This window comes from Acinonyx jubatus, chromosome A2, assembly GCF_027475565.1.
Source record: "Acinonyx jubatus isolate Ajub_Pintada_27869175 chromosome A2, VMU_Ajub_asm_v1.0, whole genome shotgun sequence".
In the NCBI taxonomy this organism is placed as follows: domain Eukaryota; kingdom Metazoa; phylum Chordata; class Mammalia; order Carnivora; family Felidae; genus Acinonyx; species Acinonyx jubatus.
This window is the reverse complement of record NC_069383.1, coordinates 106,149,705-106,176,628: the sequence shown is the minus strand read 5'-3', so window position 1 is coordinate 106,176,628 and position 26,924 is coordinate 106,149,705. Positions and strand designations below refer to the sequence as shown.

Here is a 26,924-nt window from a genome sequence, read left to right as displayed (position 1 = left end):
GCAGAGAAGAGACCAGTGTACTTAGACCTATTATTTACTCGTCTCCCCACCTTACTAGACACGCCTGCTTTCAGAGCAAAGCACCAGCTCTGCAACACCCACCCCCCAGACCCTCCCGCCCAAACTGGAGAATGGAGAGGGTCCAGGCTTGAGGAGGGGTGAGGGGGGCTGGGGCGACCGCCCAGAAACCTAAGCACCGCCCACGCCCCCGAAGCAGCTGCACACCCCGTCTTTATGGTGGTGGAAAGAACTTGTGAGCCACTGCCAGCCAGCCAGAGTGGCCCCGGGTGGGAGGACGTGGGGCAGGGGACGGGGCCCAGGCTGGGGGGGGTGGCGCTGGAGGGACCCCAGGATAAAACGGGAAGCAAACAGGCCAGGCCCACACAGACGGAGCTGCGCCGGGTGGACACGGATGGAGATGCAGGTCCCCTGGGAAGGCAGGGAACCAGCCACAGGAGTCCCGAAAGAAGGACCCGGTCTCTTACTGACTCGGCACTCACCCAGAGCTCATCACAACAGTCCCCTAAGAGATCCCGCAGGCAGGTCTTCTCCGTTCTCCACAGAAGCGGCTGAGCTCAGGGACCTGGCTTTGCCGATCACCTTCAACCACACTCCCATCTTCCTTCCGAAGTGCAGTCCCCGGCACTGATGCTCCTGCCCTCCCGGGAAACTGGAGAGGGGGCTTCCCGTGTTGTGAAACTGGCAAGAGGCTTCTTAGCTTTCAAATAGATGGACGCAAAAAGAGGTCGAGGAAGAAGGTTCAAGTTTTCTTGCCTTCACAGGGTCCCTGCCTGCCACTACTCCGGCCCAGCAGGCCACACTGGCTCCAGGGCCCTCCTGAACAAGTGTTTGCCGGGGTCTCTTGAGATTCTGCGTTTCCAACCACCACCCCCCTCCTGTGAGGCCTGGGCTGCTGCGGGGATGCCAGGCTTCTCATCTAGGGTCTGCAGGGTGTTGGGGGAGACGGGGCAGTATTTCTCTGTGAACCCCTGGAGAAGGAGGAGGAAGGGGCCGGAGCTGAAGGAAGTTCCCCCAGAGTGGACACAGTCCCCGTGAGGACAAGAAGCTGGAAGCCTCCTTCATGGGCTCCAGCTGAGTGGGCTGTGGGTGAGGTGTGGGGAGGGGACCGCCAGGACCAGGGAGTCCAGGACATCTGCAGATGGGGCCCTGCCCCGGGAGGGCGGGTTAGGAAAGAACTGGGGCAGGTGGCTGCCAACCCTGAGTCCCTGGGGTGTGCATGTCCCATGTCCGTGTCCGGCGAGGTGGACTGCCTGGCAGAGGCAGGCAGGACTCACAGGCCTGGCCCACCCCCGATGCACCTGCTTTGCTCCACCAGACTCGGAACACCTTAGTGTGGGCTCTGCTCTCTGCAAACAAAACCCTCTCTCCTTTCTGCCACAACACGCAGATTCAGCTCTGCCCAAATGAAATGGGCTTCGTTTGGGCTCGGTTCGCAGAGAGCTCTGGCGTGACCCCTGTGTGCTGGGTCAGAACCCCAGCTCCTGAGAGACCACAGGCACATCACACAGCTGGCTCAGCAGTGTCCAGTGGAAAGGGGATGTTAGCCAAAGATGGTGCCATACACGTCATTTAAAATCTCCTCGTTGGGGCGTCTGGGTGACTCAGTCGGTTAAGCGTCCGACTTCAGCTCAGGTCACGATCTCACAGTTTGTGGGTTTGAGCCCTGCGTCGGGCTCTGCGCTGACAGCTCAGAGCCTGGAGCCTGCTTCAGGTTCTGTCTTTCTCTCTCTCTGCCCCTCCCCCACTTGTGCTCTGCCTCTCTCAAACATAAACAAACAAATAAAACATTTAAAAAATTTATAAAATCTCCTTGTAGCCACATTAAGGAAGTAAAAAGCAAAAGGTGAGATTGATTTTAGTAACATTTGTCTCCAACCCAATATATCAAAAATGTTATCATTTCAATACGTAATCTATGTGCAAATCATTAATGAGATATTTTATGTTCTTTCTTGTACTCACTCTTCAGAACATGATCACATCTCAAGTCACACCGTGTTTTAAGTGCCCAACAGGCACAGGTGGCCGGGGCTACCATTTCGGGCAGTACCGTGTCTTTCGTGCGCCAGGTCTGTTCTCTGTCTCCGTTTCTGTGCCTTCCGCATGTCACACACACACACTCTGCTGTCAGGTTACCCCAAGCTAGTTCGTGCAGGCCGTTTTGGTGCAGAAAGGACAAACCTTACTGGACAATGACACCGGGAGTGGGAGCAGAACCGCGGCTCGCACACAGAGATAAAACAAGCCTTGGTCAAAGGTTTTCTGTGCCCGTTCTTCCACGAGGAAGCCACCAGCACGTGACAGCCGGTTCAGAGGAAGAGCCAAGGAGCGGATGCTCATACACCTGACCCTTGAACAGCGCAGGGCTGAGGGTGTGCCCCGCAGCCAGAAATCTGTGTATGACTTGTGACCCCCACAAAACTTAACCACTGACAGCCTACTGTTGACTGGAAGCCTGGCTGATAACGTGAATAGTCGTGTAACACGTCTTTTGTGTGTCGCATGTATTATATGCTGTGTTCTTGCAGTCAAGTAAGCCTGAGAACGTAAAATGTTCAGAAAATCATAAACAAGTGGGTATGTGGGGCGGTCCTGTATTTGTCAGGGAAACTCCACGTGTAGGTGGACCTACACAGTTCGAACCCGTGTTGTCCAGGGTTGAGGGTGCAGTTCACAGATGCTGGCAGGAACTTGCTATTTTATTTTATTTTTTATTAAATTTAAAAAAAAAATGTTTATCTATGTATTTTAGGAGGGGAGGGTGGGACAGAGAGAGGAGAATCCCAAGCAGGCTCCACACAGACAGCACAGAGCCTGACCTGGGGCTCAAAACCATGAAACCATGAGATCAGGACCTGAACCGCTATCAAGGGTCAGATGCTTAACCAACTGAGACACCCAGGCGCTCCCAGAACTTGCTGTTTTAATAGGTGCAACGATGGCTTCTTCCGCAGAGGAGGAGGGGGGGTCCTTTGTTCTTCCCCTGGGTCACGTGTTTCTCTGTGTCTAGGGATGGGAACCCTTGGCCTTGCCGTAGGTCATCTACACCTTACAGAAGACAACAAGGTCACAGGGGCCCTGCTGACCAGCACCTTTTTGAAGGCACTGACGTTTTTGGTCCCTTGCGTCTTTTACAACTTTTCTCTGCAGAAGCTTGACTTCTGAAATTACCCCTTATCTTTTGAAATCAGTCTGCTGAACAAGCAGGACTCATGCGAGAATTATAACACCTGCTGGGCTGTGTCTCCTGCCATCCCTGCAGGCCTGCTCTCCTCATGAAGACGGCAGTTCCACGACTCCTGCCATCACTAATCAGCCATAGAAAGTGCTCTGCGGACTTTAAATCTCAGGTCTCAATGTCATAATTGCAAGTGCAAGTCCCAAATAAAAATAAAAACTGAACACTTCTCCAGGGGAAAATGGCTCTTTCCTCCTGCTTGCTGCCTGCAGGGAGGGAGTGTGATCAGCTCCTCCCTCTTCCAGCACCCCAGCTGAGGGCTGCAGCCAGGCTTGCTGGAGGGGGCGGTTCAGTGCAAGCCCTTGCTTGGCCCTTCCTGTCCCCCTGCTGCCCTCCAGTTCCCAGATGGAGACATGACCCCCGTGCCCCCAGCCCGTTTTCTGCACATGAGGTGGGGACCAGACACTAACAATCCCTTCCAGAGAAAAACTCTCCCTCTCTCCAGCTGCCTGACCCTTCCCCGCCCATCCCCTCCCCCCACCCTGCCCTGCCAGGAGACATGAAGCCCGTTCTGGCCCCTGCTTCCTGTTATGGAACCTCTGCATTTCCAAAGTGAAGTAACTCTATTTCCAGATGGGTTCTCAGTGCCTTCCACACAGAGCCCAGCACACCCAGCACACATGCACACACACACACACACACACACACACACACACACATCTAGTACACTCACGCACACATATACCCAGAGCACATGCATGCACGCACATGCACACACACACCCAGCATACACGCAGCACACACAGAGCACACGCATACACAGGGAGGCCCACCTGAGCCAGCACACAGAGACAGGGTCTGCCCCACCAGCGGGACCCTCCCAGAACATGGCTGAGCGGCCTCAGGATGCTGAGTGCAGGGCCCGCCGTGTGGCTGGTTCGGGACTGGGAGGCTGTGCCAAGCCCACAGGTTCCTCTCCTAGAGGTGTGGCCTATGTGTCCCCATCTGTGAACCGGGCAGATGATGGCTCATAGTCACAGAGCTGCATGGGGCACCTGGAGGTGAGCTGGCAAAGTGCCTGCCTCATCTCACAGACCCCTCCTGCCTGCCCCCACCCCATCTGTCACAGAGAGGCCACCACAGCAGGTCTGATTGAAAACAGCATTTATTGTGGTGACCCTGGGGGCTGCTCCGCTCACTCCTCTTTCTCATCCCCATGGGTGATGATGTAGCACAGAGACTTGTAGTCGACGTCCCCTGCCAGGTCCATGGGCGTCAGGGCGAACATCTGCTCCACCTGGGGCGGCAGGGACTGGTGAGAGGCAGTCCATCCAGCAAAGCCTGGTGGGGGCCGACCCTTCACCCCCCTCCCCACTCCCAGGGCTGTACTTTGGCCCTACGTCTCTTCGGCTGGGAGCCCCAAACTCTGAGTTAATGTTTTCTGTTACCTGACCGTGGGCAGACTAGGGACACAGGGGTGGAGGGTGGGGGCCCGAGGGGGCCATGGGGATGCCTCCCCTCCCTTCCCTGTGCTGCTTGACACTGCACGGACAGAGGCTCTTCCAGATGCCAGTGCCGCTCTCTCGTGCCGGGGCCTTTGCACGCACAGCTTCTCCAGCCCAGGACACTCCCATCTAACTCCATGCCTGTCACCCTTGGTAGAGACAGTCCCTCCTGCACGGAGCCCTGCTCTAGGCCCACGAGGGTGGGGGGTCCGCAAGGCCTCCCCCATGCCCTGCGGGGCGAGGACCCTGTGAAGGGGTCGGCAAGGGAGGGGTGTCCGAGGAACCAGGAATCCTCACCTCAGCTGGAGAGAACTTGTCTGCCTGGGTCAGGAGAAGCTGTTTGAACCTGGTGGGGGAGAGCCGACGGGTGGCCTGATGAGGGGGATGAGGCTCCTATGGCCCAGGCGGCCACCCCCAAGGCAGAGAGAGCCCCACAGTACAGGCGGGGGGTTACCCTCATCTGGGCCTCACCCCCTGTCATCCTATTGCTCACACTTACTCATCCTTGTTCACCACGCCCTTGCCACTGGGGTCAAACATGCGGAAGGCGTTCAGGATGGCTTCCTCGGGGTCTGTCCCTGGGAACCGGAGGGAATAGGTGAGCACCCACACCCCCAGCCTCCCTGGCCCCACCAAGGAGGAACCTGGGGGGGGGGCGTCATGTCCCAGAAGAGGTAGGAGCATTCTCCCTGATACACAGCATCCCTTGGGGCTCAGGGATGCTGGGCGGGCCTTGCGGGCAGGCCTGGCCGGGAGACTAGGATCTGGGACTTGGGAGTGGAGGCTGAAGACACATTTCCCAATTCCAAGTCGGGAGCTGGGGTGAGCAGTGCCCATGGGTCTGGGGTGCAGAGGAGGACTCCATATCCTCTGGGTGGGCAAGGGCCGGCGGTGGGGTGGTCCAGCTGAGGTCTGGGCAGGGTTCAGGCAGACTCCAGGCCTGGCTCACCGTTGAGCTTCTCCCCGAAGAGCGTGAGGAAGACCGTGAAGTTGATGGGACCCTTCCCTTCCTGCAGCATGGCATCCAGTTCCTCTTCCGGGACGCTCACCTTCCCTGGGGGGGTGATAGCCACAGGGGTGGAGAGGGCCGGGGAGGGAGGTGCCCTGGAAGGAAGCTGGGCCCAGTGGGGATGGGGCAGGGGAGGAGACAGAGGGGAGCAGAGGCAAGAGCAGTGGAGAGTGAGGGGCCTGTCCTTTCTCAGTGGGCGGTGGAATCCCGCTGACCCAGCAGCCCTGGTGAGAGCAGGCCCAGGGTGGGGAGAAGGGGGAGGTGCTCACCGAGCTGGGAGTAGGTCTCCCGAAGGTCTGACTTGCAGATAATGCCATCACGGTTCTGGTCAATGCAGCTGAAGGCCTGCGAGGTGGGGGGCAGAGTGTCTAGGCGGGAACAGCCCCCACCCAGGGAGGGCCAGAGGCGGGAGGGTCCTGGATGGTGGGCATAGTAAGGACAGGGGCCAGGACAGGTTCCAGGCCACTGGGGGTACACCACTTACCTCCTTGAATTCCTGGATCTGGGCTTGCTCGAACATGGAAAAGACGTTGGAAGAGCCTCGCTGGGCCTGCTTGGCAGCTGCGGCCTTGCCCCGGGTCCCCGCCTTCCTGCTGGCCTGCAACACGTGTGTGGGGAGAGGCCCCCATTTCCAGGTGCACCCCCAGAGCTCCCAGGAGATCCCAGGCCAGAGCCCTCTTCCTGTCCCCAGACATCACCTCTCCAGGCCCAATGTGGGCTCCATGACACCACCACCCCCAAACCCCTCCTGCAGCCCAAGGACAGCACCTGGTAGTCTGCTGGCCTCTGGCGACCCTACCTGACACTCACCATCCTCTCTCTGTGGCCGCCTGGTTGCTGCAAGGGGCCCACAGCCCCTTTTATGCCTCAGCCTTATCACCTGGAGCACCAAATAAGGACAGGAGGAGAGGACAGGCCCAAATTTGGTAGCCCTGCCTGGGCTGGGGGAGGACAGAGCCCCAGGCAGATTCCAGCCACGTTCCTGGTGACCTTCAGGCCCCCTGATGTGTAACATCCGGGCATGTACCCATCAGCAGCAACGTGTCCCAAGGGCAGAGCTCACAGGCTCCTGGCTGTCACCACTCTGGATGCTGAATGAGGTGTCCCCGCTGAAGGAGAAGTCTCCCCTGTTACCCTACTGCAGGTCCAGCCCAGAACCTGCCCAGGCCAGGAGGACAGGAGCGCTGGCCTGGGGCCTCTATTGGCTTGGGAAGAACAGTGTGTGGCTCTGAGGATGGTCTCTGGCCTGAGCCCAGGGACTCCCAGAGGTCTGGTGAGGATGGCTGGTCCTGGCCTCTGGCTCGCTGACAAAGGGGCAGAAGGCAGCCCTGAGCTGGCTGTGGCCCCAAACAGCACCTGCATGTGATGCTCTTGGAGCACGGTGCCCTACCCGGACCCCAAGTACCCCCTTGGACCCCCATGACAGCGGTCACGAGCCCTTCATGTGAGGCTCCACTGTGGAGCCGGAGGCCCGTCACCCTCTTCTCTGCCAGAGTCGCAGCCTCACCGGCTGCTTCCAGGCCCAGGGCAGAGAGGGGCTGGGGTCTGGGGCCTGTCTAGAACACAAGTTGGGGGCGCACTGGCTGCCCGCCGCCTCTACCCCAGAACCTGGCTCTGCCCCTGGAGCGAGGGATGCAAAGAGGGCAGCTGCTGTGGCAGGGATCCGCGTCAGTCTGCCAGACCCAACGTTCCTTTCGTGTAACAGTAACTATTTTATAATTCCTCCTTGACTATAATGAAATTCATAAAATATATAACCTACCTGCAAAGAAAACTTAAAAAATCAACAGGATGCCCTGAACTGCACTGTGAAGAACAGTTAGGAGGTACTTTACACAGACACGGGTCCAACATGCGACTGCGGGGAGAGGAGCAAGTGGTTGTGATGACAAAGTGACTGGGTGACGCTCCTGCAAATTCTCGTGCGTGACTCCAATTCAAGAGAACTGAAAGGGCCTGGGGCGTCTGGGGGGCTCAGTCGGTTATGCATCCAACTCTTGACTTTGGCTCAGGTCATGATCCCACATTTCCTCAGATCCAGCCCCGCTTCAGGCTCTGTGCTGACAGTGTGGAACCTGCTTGGGATTCTCTTTCTCCCTCTCTCTCTCTCTCTGCCCCCCACTCACATGGGTGTGCAAGTGCTCTCTCTCTCTCACACAATAAATAAACTTTTAAAAAAGCTTAAAAAAATAAGAGAACTCAAAGGCTCTGACCAGTCCCACACGAGACATCTGGGAACACAAGAGAACATCTGGACGGGGATGTGACAGCTCCCAACCACAGCTGCAGGCTGAGTTCAGAGTGAAATAATAGTCTTTCCAGATTTGCTGGTAGCTCCTGTCACTGAAAAGCGAGCATATGTTCTAATCCTGTAAATGCGTTTGTAGGTAACCGGGCTAAGGTGAGAGTCGGCAGTGTCAGGCCCTGGGCTCAGCTAACTCAAAACAGGCCTCACCCAGGAGCACTGCAGGCACCTCAGCAACCCCTTCCCCCCTCACCCCATCCCTGTCACAACCCAAGTGGATCCAAGGGGATCCCTGCAGAGACCAACCGGAAGCGGGAGCAGCCCGGCCCACTTCCCAGAGCAGTGCCCTGGCCCCTAACTCCTCACAGCCCCTCCCTGGGGCTCTCAGACACCGCAGAGCTGCTGAGTGAGCAGATACAGTGGGTCCACACCCACGTCCCCACAGGCAGCCAGCCGGGGCAATGCAGCACCTACACCCACCACCCGCCAATGCCACCTCATTTCTAACCCTTAGGTCTGTGTGTCACTGCACACTCCCCATCAAGGCCGGTGGGGGGGGGGGTGTGAATTCCAAGACATACCTAGGCTTGCAAGTGTCTGTGTGCATGTGATCAGGTCTCCCTACTGTCCCACAGCCAGTATACACAGACATCAGAGAACACTGGTCAAGGCCATGTTCTAAATTTTTACAACTTTTATTTAAAAAACCACACAGTCCCAGGTTGGGCATGAGAGGTTGGTGTGGCACATGGAGGTCTGGTGGGAAGAGGGAGGCCTGGGGTCCCTGGGTGCTGAGTGCTCCCCGAGGTTTCTCTCCAGGCCAGCCCCATGGGAGCTGAAGACTCCATCACAGAGGTGCTCCCAGGCCTGCCGGTGGGTGGGAGTGTGGGGGGCTCCTCTTCCTCTTGGGTCCCTCTGGGCAGGGGCTGTAGGGGCTCTGTGTCTTGCACCCCATGTGAGGGTGCATCCCAAAACCACAAACCACTGGTGGATGGCAGTAGGACAGCACAAAAGCCACCATCTACAGGCCTCAGGGACAAGCTGCCTCCACTGTGGAACCGGTCCTGGAGCCCATCCTCTCCCACTTCCCAACCCCCACCAGGCAGGAAAACAGCCAGGCCCGGGTGGCTGGCAGCCTGGGACCCCTGTGGAACCCGGGTCTAGGTCCATCCAGGTCAGCAGGGCTGCATTCCCAGTGGGCTGAGTCCCCATGCCACCGCAGGGTCCAGAGCAGGGCCCACGGGAGGCTGACATGGCCAAAGACGCCAAGAGGCAGGCAGTACAGAAATGCAGCAAAGTCCTGAGTGAGCAGCTCCCCTCTGTGTGGGTCCTTGATTCCAGCAGGATAGGTGGGGGGTTTGGGGGGGGTGGTCTTTATTCCTGCTCATCTCAGCTCCCAACCCAGTCAGGGGTTTGGGCTGTCCCACCAACTGCCTCTGAGGCAAGAGGCCTGCCCTGGGCGCTGCAATTCCCCGTCCCCTCCTCCCCGCGGGCCTTTCCGCATCTTCCAGGGTCACCACGGGGATGGAAGGCGAGGCGTCCAGGTCCTTACAACGAAGAGACCTCCTCACTGGGCCAGGCTGGGGGCTCCTGTGGGGAGCGAGTCCCCGGGAGCCCAGGTCCAGCGAGCCCTGCCTCCTCCTTGCCTCGTGGCCTCTGTCGTCACTGGCCCAGCATGCAGGCCTTCTTACAGGCCACCGCGGACACCAGGGCGGCTCCTCGGCCGCTGCCTTCCTCCGACTCGATGAAGGTGATCTCGCAGCTGGGCGTCAGCCTGCGCACGATGGCGTGGAACCTCTCCTTGAAGCTGAGCAGGGGAAGCAGGGCTGGCGCCCCCTGTCTTTGCACTCCCGAAACGCCGCCCCCCCCACCCCGCCTCTTCATAGCAGCTCAGCTTCAGGGTGCACGCAGCACGCGGAGGGGGTAAGCCTAGGGGACCCTCCCTCCTCCTCGTCTGGCAGACGAGGAGATAACCCTTGGGTCCCGGGATAGCTCGTTTCCGCTTGCGTCGCGCCCTCAGGACGCGCACCCAGGAGGGCCGCGGGGGCCCGACGGGAAAGGCAGACGTGCGCGCGCTCACCTGGGGTGCAGTTTGTACACAGAGCCGTCCACGCCCACGGTGATGCGCATCACGTCCTCGCTGCGGCTCTCGCGCATGCGGTTGATGACGCCCGCCAGCCCCGCGGCGCACATGTGCGCAGCGCGTGTGGATACGCTTTCGCAGGTGCGGCGCACGATGTCGCAGTCGGTGGCTGAGGGCCTCAGCCCCAGAGTGCTCAGGATGTTGTAGATCTGCTTGCGGTCGCCCGAGTCGCTGCGGGGCAGGGGCGGCCGGAGGGGAGGGCGTCGCAGGAGGGTCGCTCGGCCCCGGGCCGGCCCGACCCCGACCCCGGCGGCGGCCTCTACCCCTCCCCTGCCCACCTCACCCAGGCAAAGCGCTTGGGGCTCGGGCTCCGGAGAGGGGCGGGTCCGATTCCATCAGGGACCAGCAGTAAGCTGGTCACTGCGCCTCTCTCTAAGCCCAGGGTCTCCGCTCTAACCTTGGCTACACAGGCGCGCCTCGAGGCTGTTGCGTGGATCAAGTGAGACGACGTCCACGGCGGTGCGGAGCCACAGAGGGGGCGCGTGGGTCGCATCAGCTGCCCAAGAGTGGGCTCCACTGCGCTCCCGCCCCCAGACCTCGCCCCCTGCGCCCCGCCCCGAGCCCCCTGCGCTCCTTGCGCCCCGCCCCTGGAATCCTGCCCCGAGCCCCCTGCGCCCCGCTCCCTGGATGCCGCCCCGAGCCCTTCGCGCCCCGCGCACCTCTCCACCTGCGACACGAAGCGCGTCTCGAAGGCGCCGCGCGTGCGCAGCTGCTCCGAGGCCTCCCCGCGGAAGAGCAGGTTCTCGTCCACGAGCTTCAGCAGCACGAGCCGCACCAGCTCGCCCATGTACTTGCCGCCGATGAGCTTCTCGTATCTGCACGGAGTGCGGCCGGGTCATCTCCCGCAGCCGGGGGCGGGGGGGTGGGGGAGAGCGTGCGGTGCTCAGCTGCCCCAGGGAGGTCCCCACGCGCAGCCACGAGGAGGGCCAGGTGGGGCACTTGACACTGCGTGCAAGCCCGGGTTCCTACCTGTTCCCTCATTTATCAACCTGGGTTTGGGGCCTCTGCACCCTGCCCCTCGGTCCAGCCCCTCTGAGGCCCAGGCATCGTCCCACCCCCACCGCCGTGTGATGGGTGCTGCGCTCACCACCCAGTACCGGTACGGTTACAGAAACTCGGGCGCGGAGGGACTGGTGACCCGCCTGGGGCCTCGGCCACCGCTCGCGGCCCTGGGCCCTGCGCCCTGGTGTGCGCAGAGCTGGCGCGTACGTGCTCCGCATTTGTGAGCCCGCGTATTTTCATCGGTAAGTACACTGGGTACAACTGACAGAGCCGAGGTCATGAGGGCCAGAGACGAAGCTCAAGAATTAGGAGAGCAACGACTCGGGCTCTGTGCGGCCGGTTTAGAGCTGTGCAGGCTACACCGCAGCCTTCTGCGAAACCCTACTGTACATCCTGTGAACGTGAACAGAGGTCTACTCTGGGGAACTCTGGGCTGAACCCGTTGCTTGGGGGTCTCAGAGCCGCCCTATGCCGGTGGTCACCTGCCGGCCGGGGGAGAGCCCGGCTCATCTGCTCACAGCGGCTCTTTCAGCGGACTAACCCTTCACATCTCTACTGTTCCGGGTTCACAGGGTGCGTGTGAGCCGAAGGAGAGAGGAGCCAGCTGGCGAAGGGATGGTCGGTTTGATTCCCCCACCGCCCCCGAGTTGTTTAAAAACAAGCCCGTCATCTGCCTGCAGGGGCAGGACGTGGGGGAGGGGTAGTCCTTACAGCTGCTGCCCGGGGTTCAGGGAGTTCTCGTCCACCACGCGATCGTACTCCAGCAGGAACTCGTCCAGCTCTCCGGAGTCCCCGAAGGCGCCCCACTCGGTGTTGACGCACATGCGGCCCTCGTCCCCTTCCACCAGCTCCACGTTGTGCATCTCCTCCATGTAGCAGGCATTGCATCCTGTTCCTGTGGGGGGCGCGGGGTCAGCCCCCCCCCCCCCCGGAACCCGCCTCTCCACCCCCACCCTGCAGGAAGCCCCCTGTGGCCGGGTCTTCCGGGAGCCCTCCACACCCGCCACTGCATTGCACGCCTTAATGGAAAGGCGGCTCTCCCAGGCACTAGAAGACCTGGGTTTGCTGTGTGACATGGCACAAATGAGGCCACTTCTCTGGGCTTGTTCCCCTTCCTCAGGAAGGGATGGTGACACCTTCTCCTCCTATTCCCCGGGGACTTGGGAGGACTCCATGAAATGTGTCCAAGCACTCTGCCACCTAGAGGTGTGTGGGGTTATGGTTTTATTCTGTTTGTGCACCAGCCTTGCTTTTCGGTATTTTCCCTGCAGGTGCTTGAGCTTCTCTGGGCCCTGTTTTCAGGGGCACTCAGAGGTGAGTAAGGCACAGCCTGGGCCCCAGGGAGCAGCACGTGGGTTACTGCACATGGCGCTGGTTCTGGGATTTGTAATTTGCAGAGTCCCTTGCAGAGTGAAAAGGTGGTGTCCTTTGGTGATAAATTATCAAGTTGCAAAATGGTTTCTGAGGGTGACTGTATGGGCAGCACGCCCCTAAAGCCATCAGGGACATCATCTCAAATGCTAGTTGGTGGAGCTGCCCAGGAGGAATGGGGGCCCAGTGATGCAGGCCCTTCCAGTTTTTTGTAGGAAAAAACCCAGAAACGATGTGCATTATCCCGATTTTTGGACTCTGGTAATTATCATAAACATATTTGTTTTGGTTTGGTTTTTAGAGAGAGAGCATATGAGCAGGGGAGGGGCAGAGGGGGAGAGAGAGAAAGAGAAAGAGAATATGTCCCAAGCAGGCCCCATGCTTAGCTCAGAGCCTGACGCCTCTGGGATCAGAGTTGAGGTTCAAGCAACTGAGCCCCCCAGGCACCCCACAAACATGCGTTTAAGCCCTGAGCAGAGTGTTTGCAGGGTGGTTGTGAGCACAGGCCCCCTCTGCCGTCTGTGCTGGGCAGCAGCTGCAGGGCTCAGGCACCAAGCCGGGTGTTCTGGGGAACTGTGCCCCACTCAGCTGCCCTGGGCAGCTCCGAAGGGGAGAGCCAGGACAGCGGGTTCCTGCAGCCTCTGTTCCGTTGGTGAACTCAGAGGCAGCTTGCCATCTGAAAGTCAAGAACGGAAGCAGAAGATGTGAGAAACAAAAAGAGGGACGAAGCGGTCAGGCGGAAGGTGAGGATGTGTGTATGGCTGGAAGTGGGTTCCTGGGGGCACAGACAAGCTGCAGGTCTGGCTCTGAAGGGCCCAGTGAAGCAAACAACTTTGCCACTGACTTTCTAGGGACCCAGAGCCTGGAGGCTGCAGGACACTCGAGTAGCCTGTGTGCCCAGTAGATAAGTAATCAAATGGGATTTATCCTCAGCAAACACTCCTGAGGCCTCAGGAACTTCTGGAAAGTCCTGAGGCCGGTGTGGAAGGCCCACTGGGCCAGAGCTGCCTCCACTCCCAGCACCAGCCTTCACTTCGGGGTGGGACAGGCCGGTTGCTCTGGGCCACAAGAAGACCGTCCAGGAAGGGATGACGTCACTTGTGCTAACCCTCGTCCACTTGGACAAATGTGTCCAGTTTGGTCGATTTGCCAGACAAGGTGGTGTGATTAAACCCTGATGAGCCCGACAGATGTATAGCTGCTGTGCCGTGCAGTGCTGTGCATCAGCAGTAAGCACTGGCTGCACCCAGGACACCCCTGAATCTCCCCGAGACCACCCCAGACCCTGTCACCTCTGGGGTTTCTGCCTGGCACAGGGGCCCTGCTCTGACCATCACTGACTGCTCAGTCCTCAGGCCTAGAGACCAAGGCCAGCAGGGGTGCACAGCCTTGCTCTGTCTCTCATGGAGGCCAAGGCCCCCAGACAGGGCAGGGCAGGGCATGGATCCTTACCCACAATCATGCCAACCTCACACCGGCGGTCTTCATAGTAGCAGGAGATCATCGTGGCCACAGTGTCATTCACCATCGCCACCACGTCCATTTCAAAGTCCTGCCAGGAGGCACAGAGGCAGCAGTGATGGGGCTGGTGTCCAGCCAGGTGAAGGATGCCCAGAAGGCCCTCCCTGGCATCCTGGCCTGAGGGGAGGGGGGTCCCAGGTCAGTCACGGGGAGCCACCTCACCCCTCTCCGTTTGATGGCATCACGTAGGAGCCCCACGATGTTGTTCCCTTCTGCTCCTGAGGCCTTGAAGCCCTTGGTCCAATTGAGGAGGATGCCCTGAGGGAAGAGGTGAGGTCTTGTGGCTCCTGATGGACACTGGGGGCAGGGTGAGGGTCTCCCGCTGCACAGTGCAGGAAACAGGCTCCAAGCGGACCCATAAGTTTGAGAAGCATTCTCTATGAGTATTTCCTATTTCTGCAAGGCTGGGTTCCAGCCACTGTGACAGTGTTTATACTGTCAAGCCCAGAGGCATCCTCCCAGAGTAGGGATGAGGTCCTGAGGAGAGCAGCCCCATATGGAGCTGGGGTTCATGTCCCCCAGGACTCCCCCTCAGGCATGAGAAGGTACCATCTGGCCCTTGGTGTGCTGTGGGCAGGGGGCTTGGGAGACCAGCATGGGATGCCGTTCCTGCCGGAAGTACCGAGCTGGCTTGTCTCTGAGAGGCCATATGTGTGTGCAACATGTTTACACTTTATGTGTGCAACTTACATGTGTACACATGTAGTTGGTGTGTGTGCACCTGTTCAGGGCACACAGTTGATGGGTGTACGTATGTATGATGTACACACGTGTGTATGCACGTGTATAACCAACGTGTGTTGGTGTGTACGTGTAATTGACCTGCGTGTATATGTGCGTGTATGGTTGACACGTACATGTGTACATAGCGTCTATAATGCACGTGTGTGTATACTTCACGTTTGTGCACGTAGGGGAAGCCTCAGCCCATCGTGGTGCTACACAGGTGTGCTGGTGTCTGGTAGTCTGTGTTTGAGCCCCAGCACCGCCTCCTGAGCCTGTCTCCTGATCTCTGATGGGTGATGGTGCTGCCGGCCTGTAGGGCGCTGGGGGACTAAGGCAGACAGCATCAGCCGTGTAACCGGTTCCCAAAGTCTCCCGAAAGGTAAGTGATGGAGCCATGGGTTGGACCAAGGCTCTTCCCCAAAGGGGGGCTGCACGTGAAGGCACGGCGGGGTTCATGGGGGCCCTCCGCCCCTGGCCCTGCACCTGCCCCACCTTGTCGATGTCCTCGTGCCTCACGGGGAAGGAGAAGGTGAAGCCCAAGGGCAGCTTCTTGTGCTTCATCTGGTGCTTGTCCAGGAAGTCGGAGATGCACTCAGAGATGTAGTCAAAGAGCTGGAGGACACACAGCAAGCTGGCCGTCAGCCATGGGAGAGCTGGCTGCGGGACCCCTGCTGCGGGACTCCTGCCCAAGGCCGTGCACTGTCAGCCTGTCCCTCCCGGCGGACCCAGTGACATCCAGCCGCAGACTCTGGACAGAGGCACAGCCCTGGCCGTAATGCTGATTTCTGTCTCCACCACCCGCTGGCCTCCAGCCTGCCCATGTGGGCCCGTCTGCAGCACTGGGTATTGCCCCCTGCTGGCAGCTGGGGCTGCAGGAGGCATCCGCACCATCCCTGCTGCCTTGTTTCACGTCCAGTCCCACAGCATGCAGGGGTGTGGTGAGGCCCAGGCTGCCACGGGACTCCTGCCTTGAAACCCTCTGCCTCTGCCCACCTCCCCCAAGGGCTCATTGTACTTCTGCACCCTCTCCTGAGTCTCCCCACCATGGGCAGACGTGATGACTGCAATCACCCCACTTGATGTCCATGCTGGTGGAAGGTGATGGGGTGACACATAGGGAGACGGCAGAATGGGCTGTGTGCCCATTGGAGGGGCGTATTCCCGCAGCTGCTGTCACATGTCTGGCCTTTCTGGAAAACTGGGCAGGAATGTGACCTGCTGGGGCCATGCCTGGTGGCCACTCAGCCCCCTCCCTGGGCCCTCTGAGGCCGAGTAGCTCTCCTGCCAATAGGTGCCCCTGCCCCTGGTGGACAGGTAGGCCATCCTGCCAGGACGAGGGAGTGCTGAGATCCCAGGCAGACTTGATCCCAGCCCCTGGCCCCCAGCTCCCCAGGCCCCTGACCCCCAGTCCCCTGGTCCCCATCCCCAGTCCTCTGGCCTCCCAGCCCCAGCGCCTTGGCCCAGCCCCACGGGCCCCTGGCCCCTGATGCCCAGCCCCCACCCTGGCCCCCCAGCCCCCGGCCCCCCAGCCCCTGCCCCTCACTGCTCACCATCTCAGCAGTACCCGTCATGGCGTCCTCGGGGATGGAATACATCTGGTGCTTGGTCTTCACGCTCCACTGCCCCTCTTCGCCCTCCCCCACCTTCACCAGCATCACCCTGAAGTTGGTGCCACCCAGGTCCAGGGAGAGGAAGTCCCCAACTTCTGCAGCCACAGGGAGAAGCACATCAGCCTCTGGGTGCCAGCCGGCAGGACCCCAAGACCAGGGAGGGAAGGAGAGGAGGGCAGGGTGGGGCTCAGAGGAGCTGGACAAGGGGCTGCTGGCGCCAGGCATCTGGGGATCCCTAGAGTCAAAGGTGAGCTAGGGAAGTCAGTGGGAGTCCCCTGCCTCAGACAAAGTCACGCCAAGCCCAGGGCCCAAGTGAAGGCCTAGTGAAGGGCCCAGACTCAGGATTGGGCTTGGGGTTCCCCCCACTGACCACAGAGAACCGGTTTCTCGAGATGACAAAAACAGTTTTCCTGAGGTGGGGGCAGGGGGCAGTTATCCTTAAGATGCAGGGTTGGGCCAGTGGAGCCGTCCTGAGCCTCTGGGGACAGTCCGAGCTGTCAGCACGGACTCTGGCTGCCTCTGCTCCCTGGGACCGGGGACAGCCGCCTCCAGGTGAGGAGCTACCAGCTCCCCAGTGGGTCCCACCCCTGCCTGTCCCGGGCCTCGGTACCAGAGCCTTCCGGGGTGGAGCGCACATAGGTGGGCAGCATCTTCACGCTGGCCTCCTCGTGGGTCTCCAGCCGCAGGCCTCGCGCCATCTCCTTCTGCATCCGCCACATCACCTTCTTCAAGTCGGCCTCCTGCAGCTGGAAGTCGGCCAGGATCTGCTCTGCCTGCGGGGGTGGGGGTGAGAGCAGCTGGGGGGGTGAGAGCAGCTGGGGGCGTGAGGGCAGCTGGAGGGGGTGAGAGCAGCTGAGGGGGAGAGGGCAGCTGGGGGGCAGTGAGAGCAGCTGGGAGGGGTGAGAGCAGCTGGGGGGAGAGGCAGTTGGGGTGTGAGAGCAGCTGGGGTGTGAGAGCAGCTGGGGGTGTGAGGGCAGCTGGAGGGGTGAGGGCAGCTGGGGGGAGAGAGCAGCTAGGGGGAGAGGCAGTTGAGGGGGTGAGAGCAGCTGGGGGTGAGGGCAGCTGGAGGGGTGAGGGCAGCTGGGGGGAGAGAGCAGCTAGGGGGAGAGGCAGTTGAGGGGGTGAGAGCAGCTGGGGGTGAGGGCAGCTGGAGGGGTGAGGGCAGCTGGGGGGAGAGAGCAGCTAGTGGGGAGAGGCAGTTGGGGGGGTGAGAGCAGCTGGGGGGGTGAGGACAGCTGGAGGGGTGAGGGCAGCTGGGGGGGAGAGAGCAGCTAGTGGGGAGAGGCAGTTGGGGGGGTGAGAGCAGCTGGGGGGGTGAGGACAGCTGGAGGGATGAGGGCAGCTGGGGGGAGAGAGCAGCTGTGGGGGGAGGGGTAGCTGGAGGGAGAGAGCAGCTGGGGGGAGTGAGGGCAGCTGGGCGGGTGAGGGCAGCTGGGGGTGCAGGGGTCCCACACGCACCAAGGGCCTCCCTCGTCCTCCGGCCCTGGGTCCCAGATGAAAACAGCAGAGTTCCGAGAGCAGTCCCTCAACACGTGTGGCCTGAGGGATGCCGAAGGGTGGGGTGCAGACAGGGCAGCCCCCCTCGGTACTGCAGATGCCTGCCGTGGGGGGAGGAAAGTGCCGCCCAGGACAGTGAGTGGGACATGGCTGCAAGAGCCTGTTGGGAGCCTGTCTGGCGGCCAGCGGGCAGCTGGCATTACCGCCAGAAAGCTCTGGTCGTCCTGCCTCTACGAATCCATGCCCAGGGACTGAGGGGAGCAGTGTGCACGGAGGCACAGGTGTAGCACATTCGAGGAAGGCAGTGCCTCCCCAGGCCCCAGGGACAGCCTGTGACGGGGCTAAGCCAAGCACAGCTATCCTGCGCCCTTTTGCTGGGGATCTGGTTGAGCGTCAAGCAGGTGGCCCAGTTCCAGCCAATGACAGGGAGAGAAGCCTGGCTTTAGCAGGACCGTCCCTTCCTGGAAGGTCAGTGCCCCTCCATTCTGTGAATGCAGGTTTATAAGGGTGTGATGACCGGCACCAGAGCAGCTGCCCTGTAGCAAGGCCGAGGCGAGGCTGAGGGAAGAGCTGTTGGCAGACCACCCACGGTGGGAAGAGAGGCAGGGCGGCCCCGCCTGAGGGGGTCGCGATCTTGGCTGGCTCTGTACCCACCCACCTCCAGGCAGTGATGGGGGAGCGAACACTGATCACCAAAAGCCGCAGTTAAGGCAGGGCTTTCATTCCCTGCACCCGACAGCATTTCTGATGGACACAGACCTTTGCTTAGGGACAATGTCTCCTTTCGAGTGACATTCCCTTAGGACCCTTCGAGTCTCCATACTTAGAGTTTGAGCCCAGGGAATGTCACAAAGGGATGGGGCTGAATAAATTTTGTGACTAGACACAGAACCACACACCAGTGTTTGCAGGGCCATTTGCGGCTCCAGGCTGTCCCTGCCCGAGGCTGTCCCTCCAGGGCACAGCGCTAGACGCCCTCACCGCCCTCACCGCTCTCACCGTTTGGGAAGCGATCCAGGCACGTTCGCAGAGGCCTGGGGCTGCAGTCTCGCAAACATAAAGTGCCAGGAAGGAGTAGAAACATTAACATTTGCAGAATTCTGCCAACACGCTGTGCCTGGAGCTGAGTGCACCACATAAGCTGCCTCCCATCCCATCCCAGTGTCACAGCACCACAGCGTCACAGCATCAGTGTCACAGCGTCACAGAGCACGGGGAGCAGCCACCAGCAGCTGCTCATCTTCCAGATGGAGCGAAGGCTCTAAGAACCTCAAGTGCAGGTGCGTCAGCCAGCTCGCTTCCTGGCCAGCGCCCGAGGCCGCACATGCAAGAGCTGCTGTCTGAGGCCTTCAAGAGGCTGTTGGGCGGCTTCCCGACACAGAATTGTCCCAGGGACCGACTGTAAGACATCGCAGACTCCGCGAAACAGAGGCAGACCCTGCGCAGGTCCAGCCTCAGGCCCTGCTGGGCCGCGTCCCGGCCCATTTGCTGTGACACCCCCCCCCCACACACTTGGCATGGCTGGAGCCCAGTACAGGAGGGGCTTTTCACCCTCTGTGTCCAGGCCCACCTGGCTCCCTGCCACTGACATCGGGTGAAACCCCAGCTTGGCCGGCCGGCTTCTAGGTCCTCTAGAAAGACCCTTCTGTGGAACCCTGGAGATCACAGGAAGTCACACACCTGGTCAAAGAGCAACCTGGACTTACTAATGTTTCATTCCACCCAGCAACTTCTGTCCAAGATCCTGTTCTGCAACAGCATGGTGCTTGGCCGGCTGGGACTCTAGAAGACCCCATGTCACCCAGACCTTCCTGTCCCTGCCGTCCCTTCCCAGACACCACACAGCAAGGAGGGGACAGTGCACAGCAGGGAGGGGAGGGGACAGTGCACAGTAGAGGGGACAGTGCACAGCAGGGAGGGGAGGGGACAGTGCACAGTAGGGGGGACACTGCACAGCAGAGAGGGGAAGGGACACCACACAGCAGGAAGGGGACAGCCCACAGCAGAGAGTGGACAGCCCATAGTAGGGAGTGGACACTGCACAGCAGGGAGGGGAGGGGACACTGCACAGCAGGGAGGGGACAGCACACAGTAGAGGGGGATACTGCACAGCAGGGAGAGGACAGAACACAGCAGGGGAAGGAGGGGACAGTGCAAGGTAAGGAAGCCCCTTGTCTGAGGGGGAGTGAACCCGTGAGGTGATGTTTGTTCACTAGAACCTGATTCCATTCTGTAAATAAAGTTGCATCAATGTGGGTTTCATTTGTCCAGTGCAATATTCTTAAAAACTTAAATTTGCTGCCAACGTTTAAATACAGGCACTTTCCCAGGCAAATCTGGATTTCTGATGGCATTTCTGTAACTGTAGGTCTTGGGGCGGCCACTGCTTGGGCAGGGTGTGTGGTGTGGAGGCCCATGTCTGGCAATGTGGGGCATGCAGGGAACACGGGGTCACCTGCCCTCGCAGCATGCCCTGCCCAAGCTGGGCACTGCAGGGTCCAGCACTGTCCACACCGCAGGACCGTGGGGACCCATTCATTCCCCTGCCCACCCTGCTGTGTTCATTCCCTGTTCCTGGGGGTACAGGCTGGGGAGGGATGCTGGGAGGGTCTTTGGCAGTGGTCTAATACTCTGGCTGGCCGCAAGCTGACACTGGCCTCCAGCTGACCTTGCCTCTCACTGTGGGAGGTGCACACCCCTCAGACGCATCAGGGCCCGCAGATGCCACATGTTGTCAGCACCCAACCCTGGCAGGAGGGGCTCTGACCTGCGCAGCCCCCTCCACCCTCAAGGCTGAGTGTCTGGGGGACATGGGTGGGGCTCAAGTCATGGGGTGGGAGTCTGCCTCACAGACCCCCTGGGAACATCCCAGACCAGGCCCTGCTCAGAGCTCCTGCAGTTCTCCCTTATCCTGCAAAATCACCCCAGGACCCAGGTACCGTAGGGGTCCCTGTTCGTACAAATGAGGAAACTTTCCCCAGCCCACGGCGCCAGCCAGGGGCCCACCTCCCCACCCCACTGGGCTGCTTCCTGCCCGATTTCAGGGCCCAGACCCCACTACAAAAGTCTCCTACGGGTGTCATGCTGCTGTCCGTCACACTGGCTTAAAAGACTTGCCTGGGAAAGTCATGGTGCTGCCTGAGAAGCTCCAGGAAGCTGCCTGCCCCTCCAGACCCAGCCTTGGGAGAACAAAGCTCACACAGAGCCTGTCCCCCTTTTCCCCACAACTACCACCCACCCCCTGCTTGCGAGGAGGCCACAGGACACATCACTAGGGCTCATGTCTATACCCAAACATGGAGGAGCGGGGGGGTCTCTTGCTGATTGTCTTTCCAGGCAGTGTTTCTGGCGCCCTGGCCTGGGCTCTGCAGGAAGACAGACTGCCCAGTGCTCTCCGACTCGGGGGCATGTCTAACTGGTTCTTCTGATCCTCATGGTAGGCCTGGGACTGGCACTGGGGATCCTTTTCCTCAGGAATATGTGGGCAACTGGCCCAGGGTTGCCCACTGTGTGTACAGCCGCCGAGGTCCCACGAACACAGGGGCCAGGCTGCAGCTGGACACGTGGCAGGGCCCCCACTGCCCTCCAGAGCGCTGGGACGGGCTCAGGGACCTCAGTCCCTGACTCTCAGGGGCCTACAGCAGTCTCAGCCTGCTGGCACAGGAGCAAGTACCCTAGAGACCCCTCCTGGCAAGTCTGCTCCATGGGTGTCAGGATAGGCAGTGACAGGGCCAGTGACAGGCACAGCTGCCTCTTGGCCCAGATGCCTCCTTCCAGGGGCACAGCACCACCCGACGTCTGCTCTGCTGAACCCATTGCCCTGTGTGCCCCCAAGGAACCACCCTCGTGGCTCTGGGATGACCCTCACCAGATTCAAGGGCATCTGGGTCTGGCTCCTCCTGGCATCCATTGCCATCTCTCCGAGGGGCCAAGAGGTAGGATTTTGGGGAGGTGGGGACACTCCTACCTGCTGAGGGGCAGGGAGGGCAGCAGCCCTGGAGATTGAGGTCCACCTGGGCAGGTGTTGGCCACCTTGCCAAAGAGCTGCCCTCGGCAGACTGCCCGGGGCTTCTGCACCTACTGCACCTACTGAGCCCAGCAGGCAGCTGCTGAAATATTCTGCCCACTGCCACCAGGTCGGTCAGGGCAGAGGGCAAAGGGGGCCTGCCTGGGGTCAGGGCTGACAACAGGCACGGGGACAAGGCCGTGGGGCGGTGTCCACGACCTCTGCACAGTGGTGTGGGGATTAGCTGCCCAGTGATTCTGGGGAGGGGACAGGACTAGTCCATGTGGCCTCCAGTCCTCGGATGTGCCAGGGCTGGTGGTCAGCACGCTGGGGGGCAGGAAACCGCAGTGGAGAGCCCCCCACACATGGAGGGGCAGGGAAGAGCCTGGTCCGCACAGGCCAGAGAGGGGGACAGGGGATCCCTGGCGGACTTTCATCTGAAGAGGGGTCCGACCTGCGTTTCCTACGATCCGGGGGTGGGGGTGGGGTGGGGGTAGGGCTGTGCTGCGCCCGGGTAGGCGGGAGAGAAGGTGGGGACCAGACCTTCGCCTGGCCTAGGCAGACCCCCCAGGGAGCTGGATGCTCAAGGCTCCCCTCCCCTCCTCTGGGGGTGGGGTGCGGGCGTGTCCCTTCGGCCAATCAGCCGCAGGACTGGTCCGTGGGCGTGCGCAAGACCTCATTCGGGCCAATGAGAGCGGAGCCCAGGGGGCGGGGGCGGGGCGGGAGAAGAAGTGGGGTGAGCTGTGGAGGAGCCGGGTGGTAGGTGGCAGGTAGAGGGAGGGGAGGTAGGTGGGAGGTAGGGGGCGGGGAGGTGGGGGGACCGTCTGCCGGGTGGAGGGCCCAGGGCCATCCCCCCCAGGTGACAAATACTTGTTTCCTTCCGGGCTTGTAGACCGTAAACTGCCTCCAAACTGTCAAAACTTGCCTCTAAAGGTCAGGAGGTCATTCTTGGGTTTTGGGCCTGCAAGGTCCAGGATGGAACTCGCTCTGGATGCTGGATGGTGCACAGCGCCCCCCGCCCGCGGAGTGAACTTGTCAAGCCCCGTGGCACCTGCCAGGCCATGCTAAAATTAGCAGGGGCTCCTGAGTGATTAGGGTTAGGGATGGTGGGTGGACAGAATGCCAGGCTCTCCCGCCAATGGCCAGTGCGGTCACCCAGAAGAAAACCTTGACAAGATCAATCCCTTTCCTAAAATAGAGCGAAAGCGCCTTCACTACACCCAAGTGTGATGGGTCACTGACCCACCAGTCCCTGGCTCTGAGTCACTGTTTTTTCTGTGTGTGCGAGGCAGTGGCACTCGTTCCAGGTTTGGATGGGGCAGGGCTTCTGGACCAGCTGCCCTTCTCCTGTGCACAGCACCTGGGAAGAGGCTCCGGGTCCTCTGGCTCTCTCCTCCTGGAGGCAGGGGTGGACAAGGCCTCCACCTTTCTAGTCTGTCAGACTTGCACTGCCCTCTCTAGCTTGCACTCTGACCAGCGTGCATCCTTCCCCAGAGCCCGTTCCTGGGGCCACCTCCTTGCATTCTGGGTGTCCAGTGTGGCAGGAAGAAGGTCCCAACGTCCCCACACCAGTCAGTCCTGTGGAGCCAGACTCCCAGGCCTCCTATGCACCACCAGTTGCCCCATGTCACTGCTTCCTCTTTAGATGCAGAGGTGACACCAAATGGCTCAGTACTGGACTCCACATGAGGGTATGACCTGTCCAGAGAAGAAGGTCCTGGAAAGGCTGGACCTCAGAGACAATGGCTTATGAGGGACATACTTAGAGCCTTTGGTGTCTCAAGGGTGGTCCTAAAGAGGAGTGGATAAACATAGTTTCTGCTTAAGGGTTCTTAAAAACAACAGTGCAGAGCTGCCTGACAGTGGGCTCCCCCCCTTAATGGGGAGAGGCAGCAGAACATGTGACAGAACAGGGTCACAGGAAACCATTCTCATCCCTTGATCACTCAGAAAGCGGAGCAACAGCACTATTTCATTTTCTTCTTAATTTATCTCTAGGAAATAATCTGACATGTTTAGTGATAGAGGTTCTAGGATCAAAAGTGGCACACACAAACAAAAAGTGGCACGTGACCCACATATCCAAGTACAGGGAACCAGTTCAATCAGTTACGCTACATTCACGAGTCACGGAAGATAGTAGGACTGATCTGCCTTTGCTGGAGTGGAAAGATGCCCGTGACACGCTCTCTAAAGAGAATGTGCTGGCTCCGAGAGGGCCTCCAACCAGCCCTCCTCTGTCATTTGCCCCCTGTGCAGTCCCCACTGATGCTGAGTAGGCCTAGCCTGTGTAAGTACGAGGATAGTGCAGAAATGGCAGTGTGACTTTTGAGGCGAGGCCGTCAGAGACACGGTGGCTTCCACCTCGCTCTCTCTCTTGGATTCTTCACCCTTCACAGGCTTGGCCAGTGCCAGCCTGGGAGGACAGGCAGGTCCTAAGGGGAGGTCTCCTGAGAAGAACTGAGTCCAGGCTCTGAAGGATGGAGGTTCACAGTTAAATTGTTCAACTTGGCTGACCTGTATCCCCATGGGATAGAAAACAGGGCCAGAGCACCCAGCACGAGGGGCACCTGTGCGGGGTCTCTCTGCACTGATGCAACGGGGCCTGGAGGTCAGCACAGTGTTGCAAGTGTTTGCTTACCACGGGGTAGACTGGCTGTGCCCTCGTGTGAGGGCCGGCCCGGGCCCAGGGGAGGGAGGGTGTCAGGCACAGAGCAAGGCGGAGTTGAGCCTAGATGCCGCAGAACATAAGGGGTCATGACACCGAGCCCCCAGCGGCCTCCACACACTCCCTGCTGTCCCACATGCTTTATGTGGACCACAAATGACCTGTGAACTCAGGGCTGGCACTTTTTACATGGAGAAACCGAGGCCCATGGGAAAGGTCCCCAGGTCAGTCTGACCCCAGGTGTGCTGGAAGGTCAGTCAAGGCCAAGCAGACACCAGGGGTCAGGAAGTAGCCTCTGGAGCTGCTTCCAGGCTGGAAATGTTCAGAGACCTCAGCTTCAGCTGGCAGGTGAAGCGTCACAGCCTCCGAGGTCTGCAGTGCCCAGGGCTTGCTTCTGACAGCAGGTGGGGCTGGGGCAGGAGGCCTGGGCAGAAAGGGGCAGAGTGAGAGTGAGGGAGAGGAAGGGTTCTGCACATTGGTAGGCAGAGTGATGGATCCTACAGGACCCCTTGTGGGGGAGGCAGGGTAGTGCTGGGGTAGAACAGGACTGTGAGGACTGACTGCCTGAAGACTGACTGCCATTCTCTGCCTGTAGGACTTGGGCAAGTCACTTAATTTCCTGAGCTTCAGTTTCCCTATCAGTAAAGTGGAGATAACAATTTCCTTCCCTCACAGCGCTGTTGACAGGACAGGACAGTGCAGATAAGATTCTTGGCTATCCACGCTATTCGATAACTTGTAGCTATTTTTGCTACCAGAGGTTGCTTTAGCCCCCCGGGTCAGAGTTTAGAACACAGGCCATCCCATACTCTAGGTCTATGTGGCTCTAAAGCCAATCTTCTGTCCCTGTGCCTGCCGATTATTTTGTAGTGTTCTAAGGAGACAGGCAGGGAGCACAGTCTTTTTGATACCCGCCTTGCCCTAAATCAACGAGGCTTATCATCTGAAAAGAGAATGATTGGGGGACACCACAAATAATGGTGGAGAGAAAGAGAGAGAGAGAGAGAGAGAGAGGAACCATTGGCTCAGTTGTGATCATGTGCCATTTGGCGTCACGTACAACTTGTATTGCAAGACATCACTCGTTTTTCTTTTTTTTTTTAATTTTTTTAACGTTTATTTATTTTTGAGACAGAGAGAGACAGAGCATGAATGGGGGGAGGGTCAGAGAGAGAGGGAGACACAGAATCGGAAGCAGGCTCCAGGCTCCGAGCTGTCAGCACAGAGCCCGACGCGGGGCTCGAACTTGTGAACCACGAGATCATGACCCGAGCCAAAGCCGGACACTCAACCGACTGAGCCACCCAGGCACCCCTCATTTTCAAATTAAAATTGTTAGAAATGTTTGCTCATCTTGCAGAACCCTCGCAGAATAAGTTACTCGCAATCCAAGATTCTGCTGTATTTTGGAACTGGGGAGTCTGATCAGACAGTTACAGCAGCCAGGGGAGTGCTAGAGAAGGGAGAGGTTGCTGATGGCTTGTGAGTGAGCAGCGTGCACAAACCAGCCGCCACACCTGATCCCTGTCATGGCATGGGGACAGAGCCCGTGTCCCGAGAGCAGCTGGCTGACTGAGGCTGTGTGTGTACTTTGCTTACTCTGGGTTTCTTGAGGGCCTAGTGCACACCTTGTCTTTGTTTCAGCTCCAGCCCCAGCAGCTTCCCTGGCCACATGTAGCAGAGGACTTAGAGAGATACACAACGCCAGTTCAATGTTTTTGCTTTTGTTTTTGTTTTTTGTGTGTTTGTTTGTTTTTAAATCCAGATATTTAAGGAATTCTCTGTCAGGTCAGGTTTCTCTGATGCAGAAACATCAGAACGGAAACTTCTCCAGTGACCACATACAAATACAGACTTTGAAAAACGTTAAAAAATAAATACAGACTTTGCAGAAAATAGTTTGGAAAAGTCACTATACAAATGGACAACTGCAGTCCTCAACAAGCAAGAAAACCAATCCTTATGGGGGAGAATCTAGTGTCCAGAGCTGCCATACTATACTACTCAAATGCCAAGGTCTCGGGGCACCTGGGAGGCTCAGTTGGTTAAGCTTCCGACTTCGGCTCAGGTCATGATCTCACAGTCTGTGAGTTCGAGCCCCGCGTCGGGCTCTGTGCTAACAGCTCGGAACCTGGAGACTGTTAGGATCCTGTGTCTCCCTCTTTCTCTGTCCCTCCCCTGCTTACACCCTCTCTCTCTCTCTCTCTCTCTCTCTCTCTCTCTCTCTCTCTCAAAAATAAGTAAACATTTAAAAAAACTTAATGCCAAGTTCTCAACAACAACAAAATTACAAAGAATACAAAGAAACAGAAAAATACGGTGCATTCATAGGAGAAAAAGAATTAATAGACATTATCCCTGAGGAAACATTGAAATTACCAAAGACATTCAATTAAACACATTCAATGAGCTAAAGGAAACC

The 26,924-nt window shown here is 59.2% G+C and overlaps 2 protein-coding genes across 5 annotated transcripts in view; both read right to left on the bottom strand.

Annotated features, from left to right (window-relative positions):
* Positions 1–4,346: 4,346 nt before the first annotated feature.
* MYL7 (myosin light chain 7) lies at positions 4,347–6,743 on the bottom strand. Of its 2 annotated transcripts, none has more exons than XM_027046014.2 (7): positions 6,513–6,743; positions 6,198–6,311; positions 5,983–6,058; positions 5,654–5,758; positions 5,204–5,282; positions 5,002–5,050; positions 4,347–4,496 (listed from the first exon to the last, which is right to left on the bottom strand). In XM_027046014.2, exons 1-7 carry the CDS (start codon positions 6,726–6,728, stop codon positions 4,395–4,397), a joined length of 741 nt encoding a protein of 246 aa, XP_026901815.2. In that variant the 5' UTR covers positions 6,729–6,743; the 3' UTR covers positions 4,347–4,394. The 2 variants fall into 2 exon arrangements, with proteins under 2 accessions (XP_026901815.2, XP_026901813.1); XM_027046012.2 differs by having other exon boundaries at positions 6,524–6,557.
* Positions 6,744–8,270: 1,527 nt separating this feature from the next.
* GCK (glucokinase) overlaps positions 8,271–26,924 on the bottom strand; it is a 41,788-nt gene continuing 23,134 nt past the window's right edge. Inside the window, exons 2-10 of one of the 3 annotated variants that reach the window (XM_053218791.1) lie at positions 16,942–17,104; positions 16,272–16,426; positions 15,214–15,333; positions 14,158–14,253; positions 13,927–14,026; positions 11,815–11,998; positions 10,769–10,916; positions 10,039–10,272; positions 8,271–9,765 (exon numbers count right to left, since the gene is read on the bottom strand). In XM_053218791.1, coding sequence (XP_053074766.1) covers positions 9,646–9,765; positions 10,039–10,272; positions 10,769–10,916; positions 11,815–11,998; positions 13,927–14,026; positions 14,158–14,253; positions 15,214–15,333; positions 16,272–16,426; positions 16,942–17,104 — 1,320 coding nt within the window. In that variant the 3' untranslated portion in view covers positions 8,271–9,645. Of the gene's footprint in view, positions 9,766–10,038; positions 10,273–10,760; positions 10,917–11,814; positions 11,999–13,926; positions 14,027–14,157; positions 14,254–15,213; positions 15,334–16,271; positions 16,427–16,941; positions 17,105–26,924 lie in introns of those variants that run through there. The other 2 variants (XM_027046011.2, XM_053218792.1) reach the window with 2 other exon arrangements.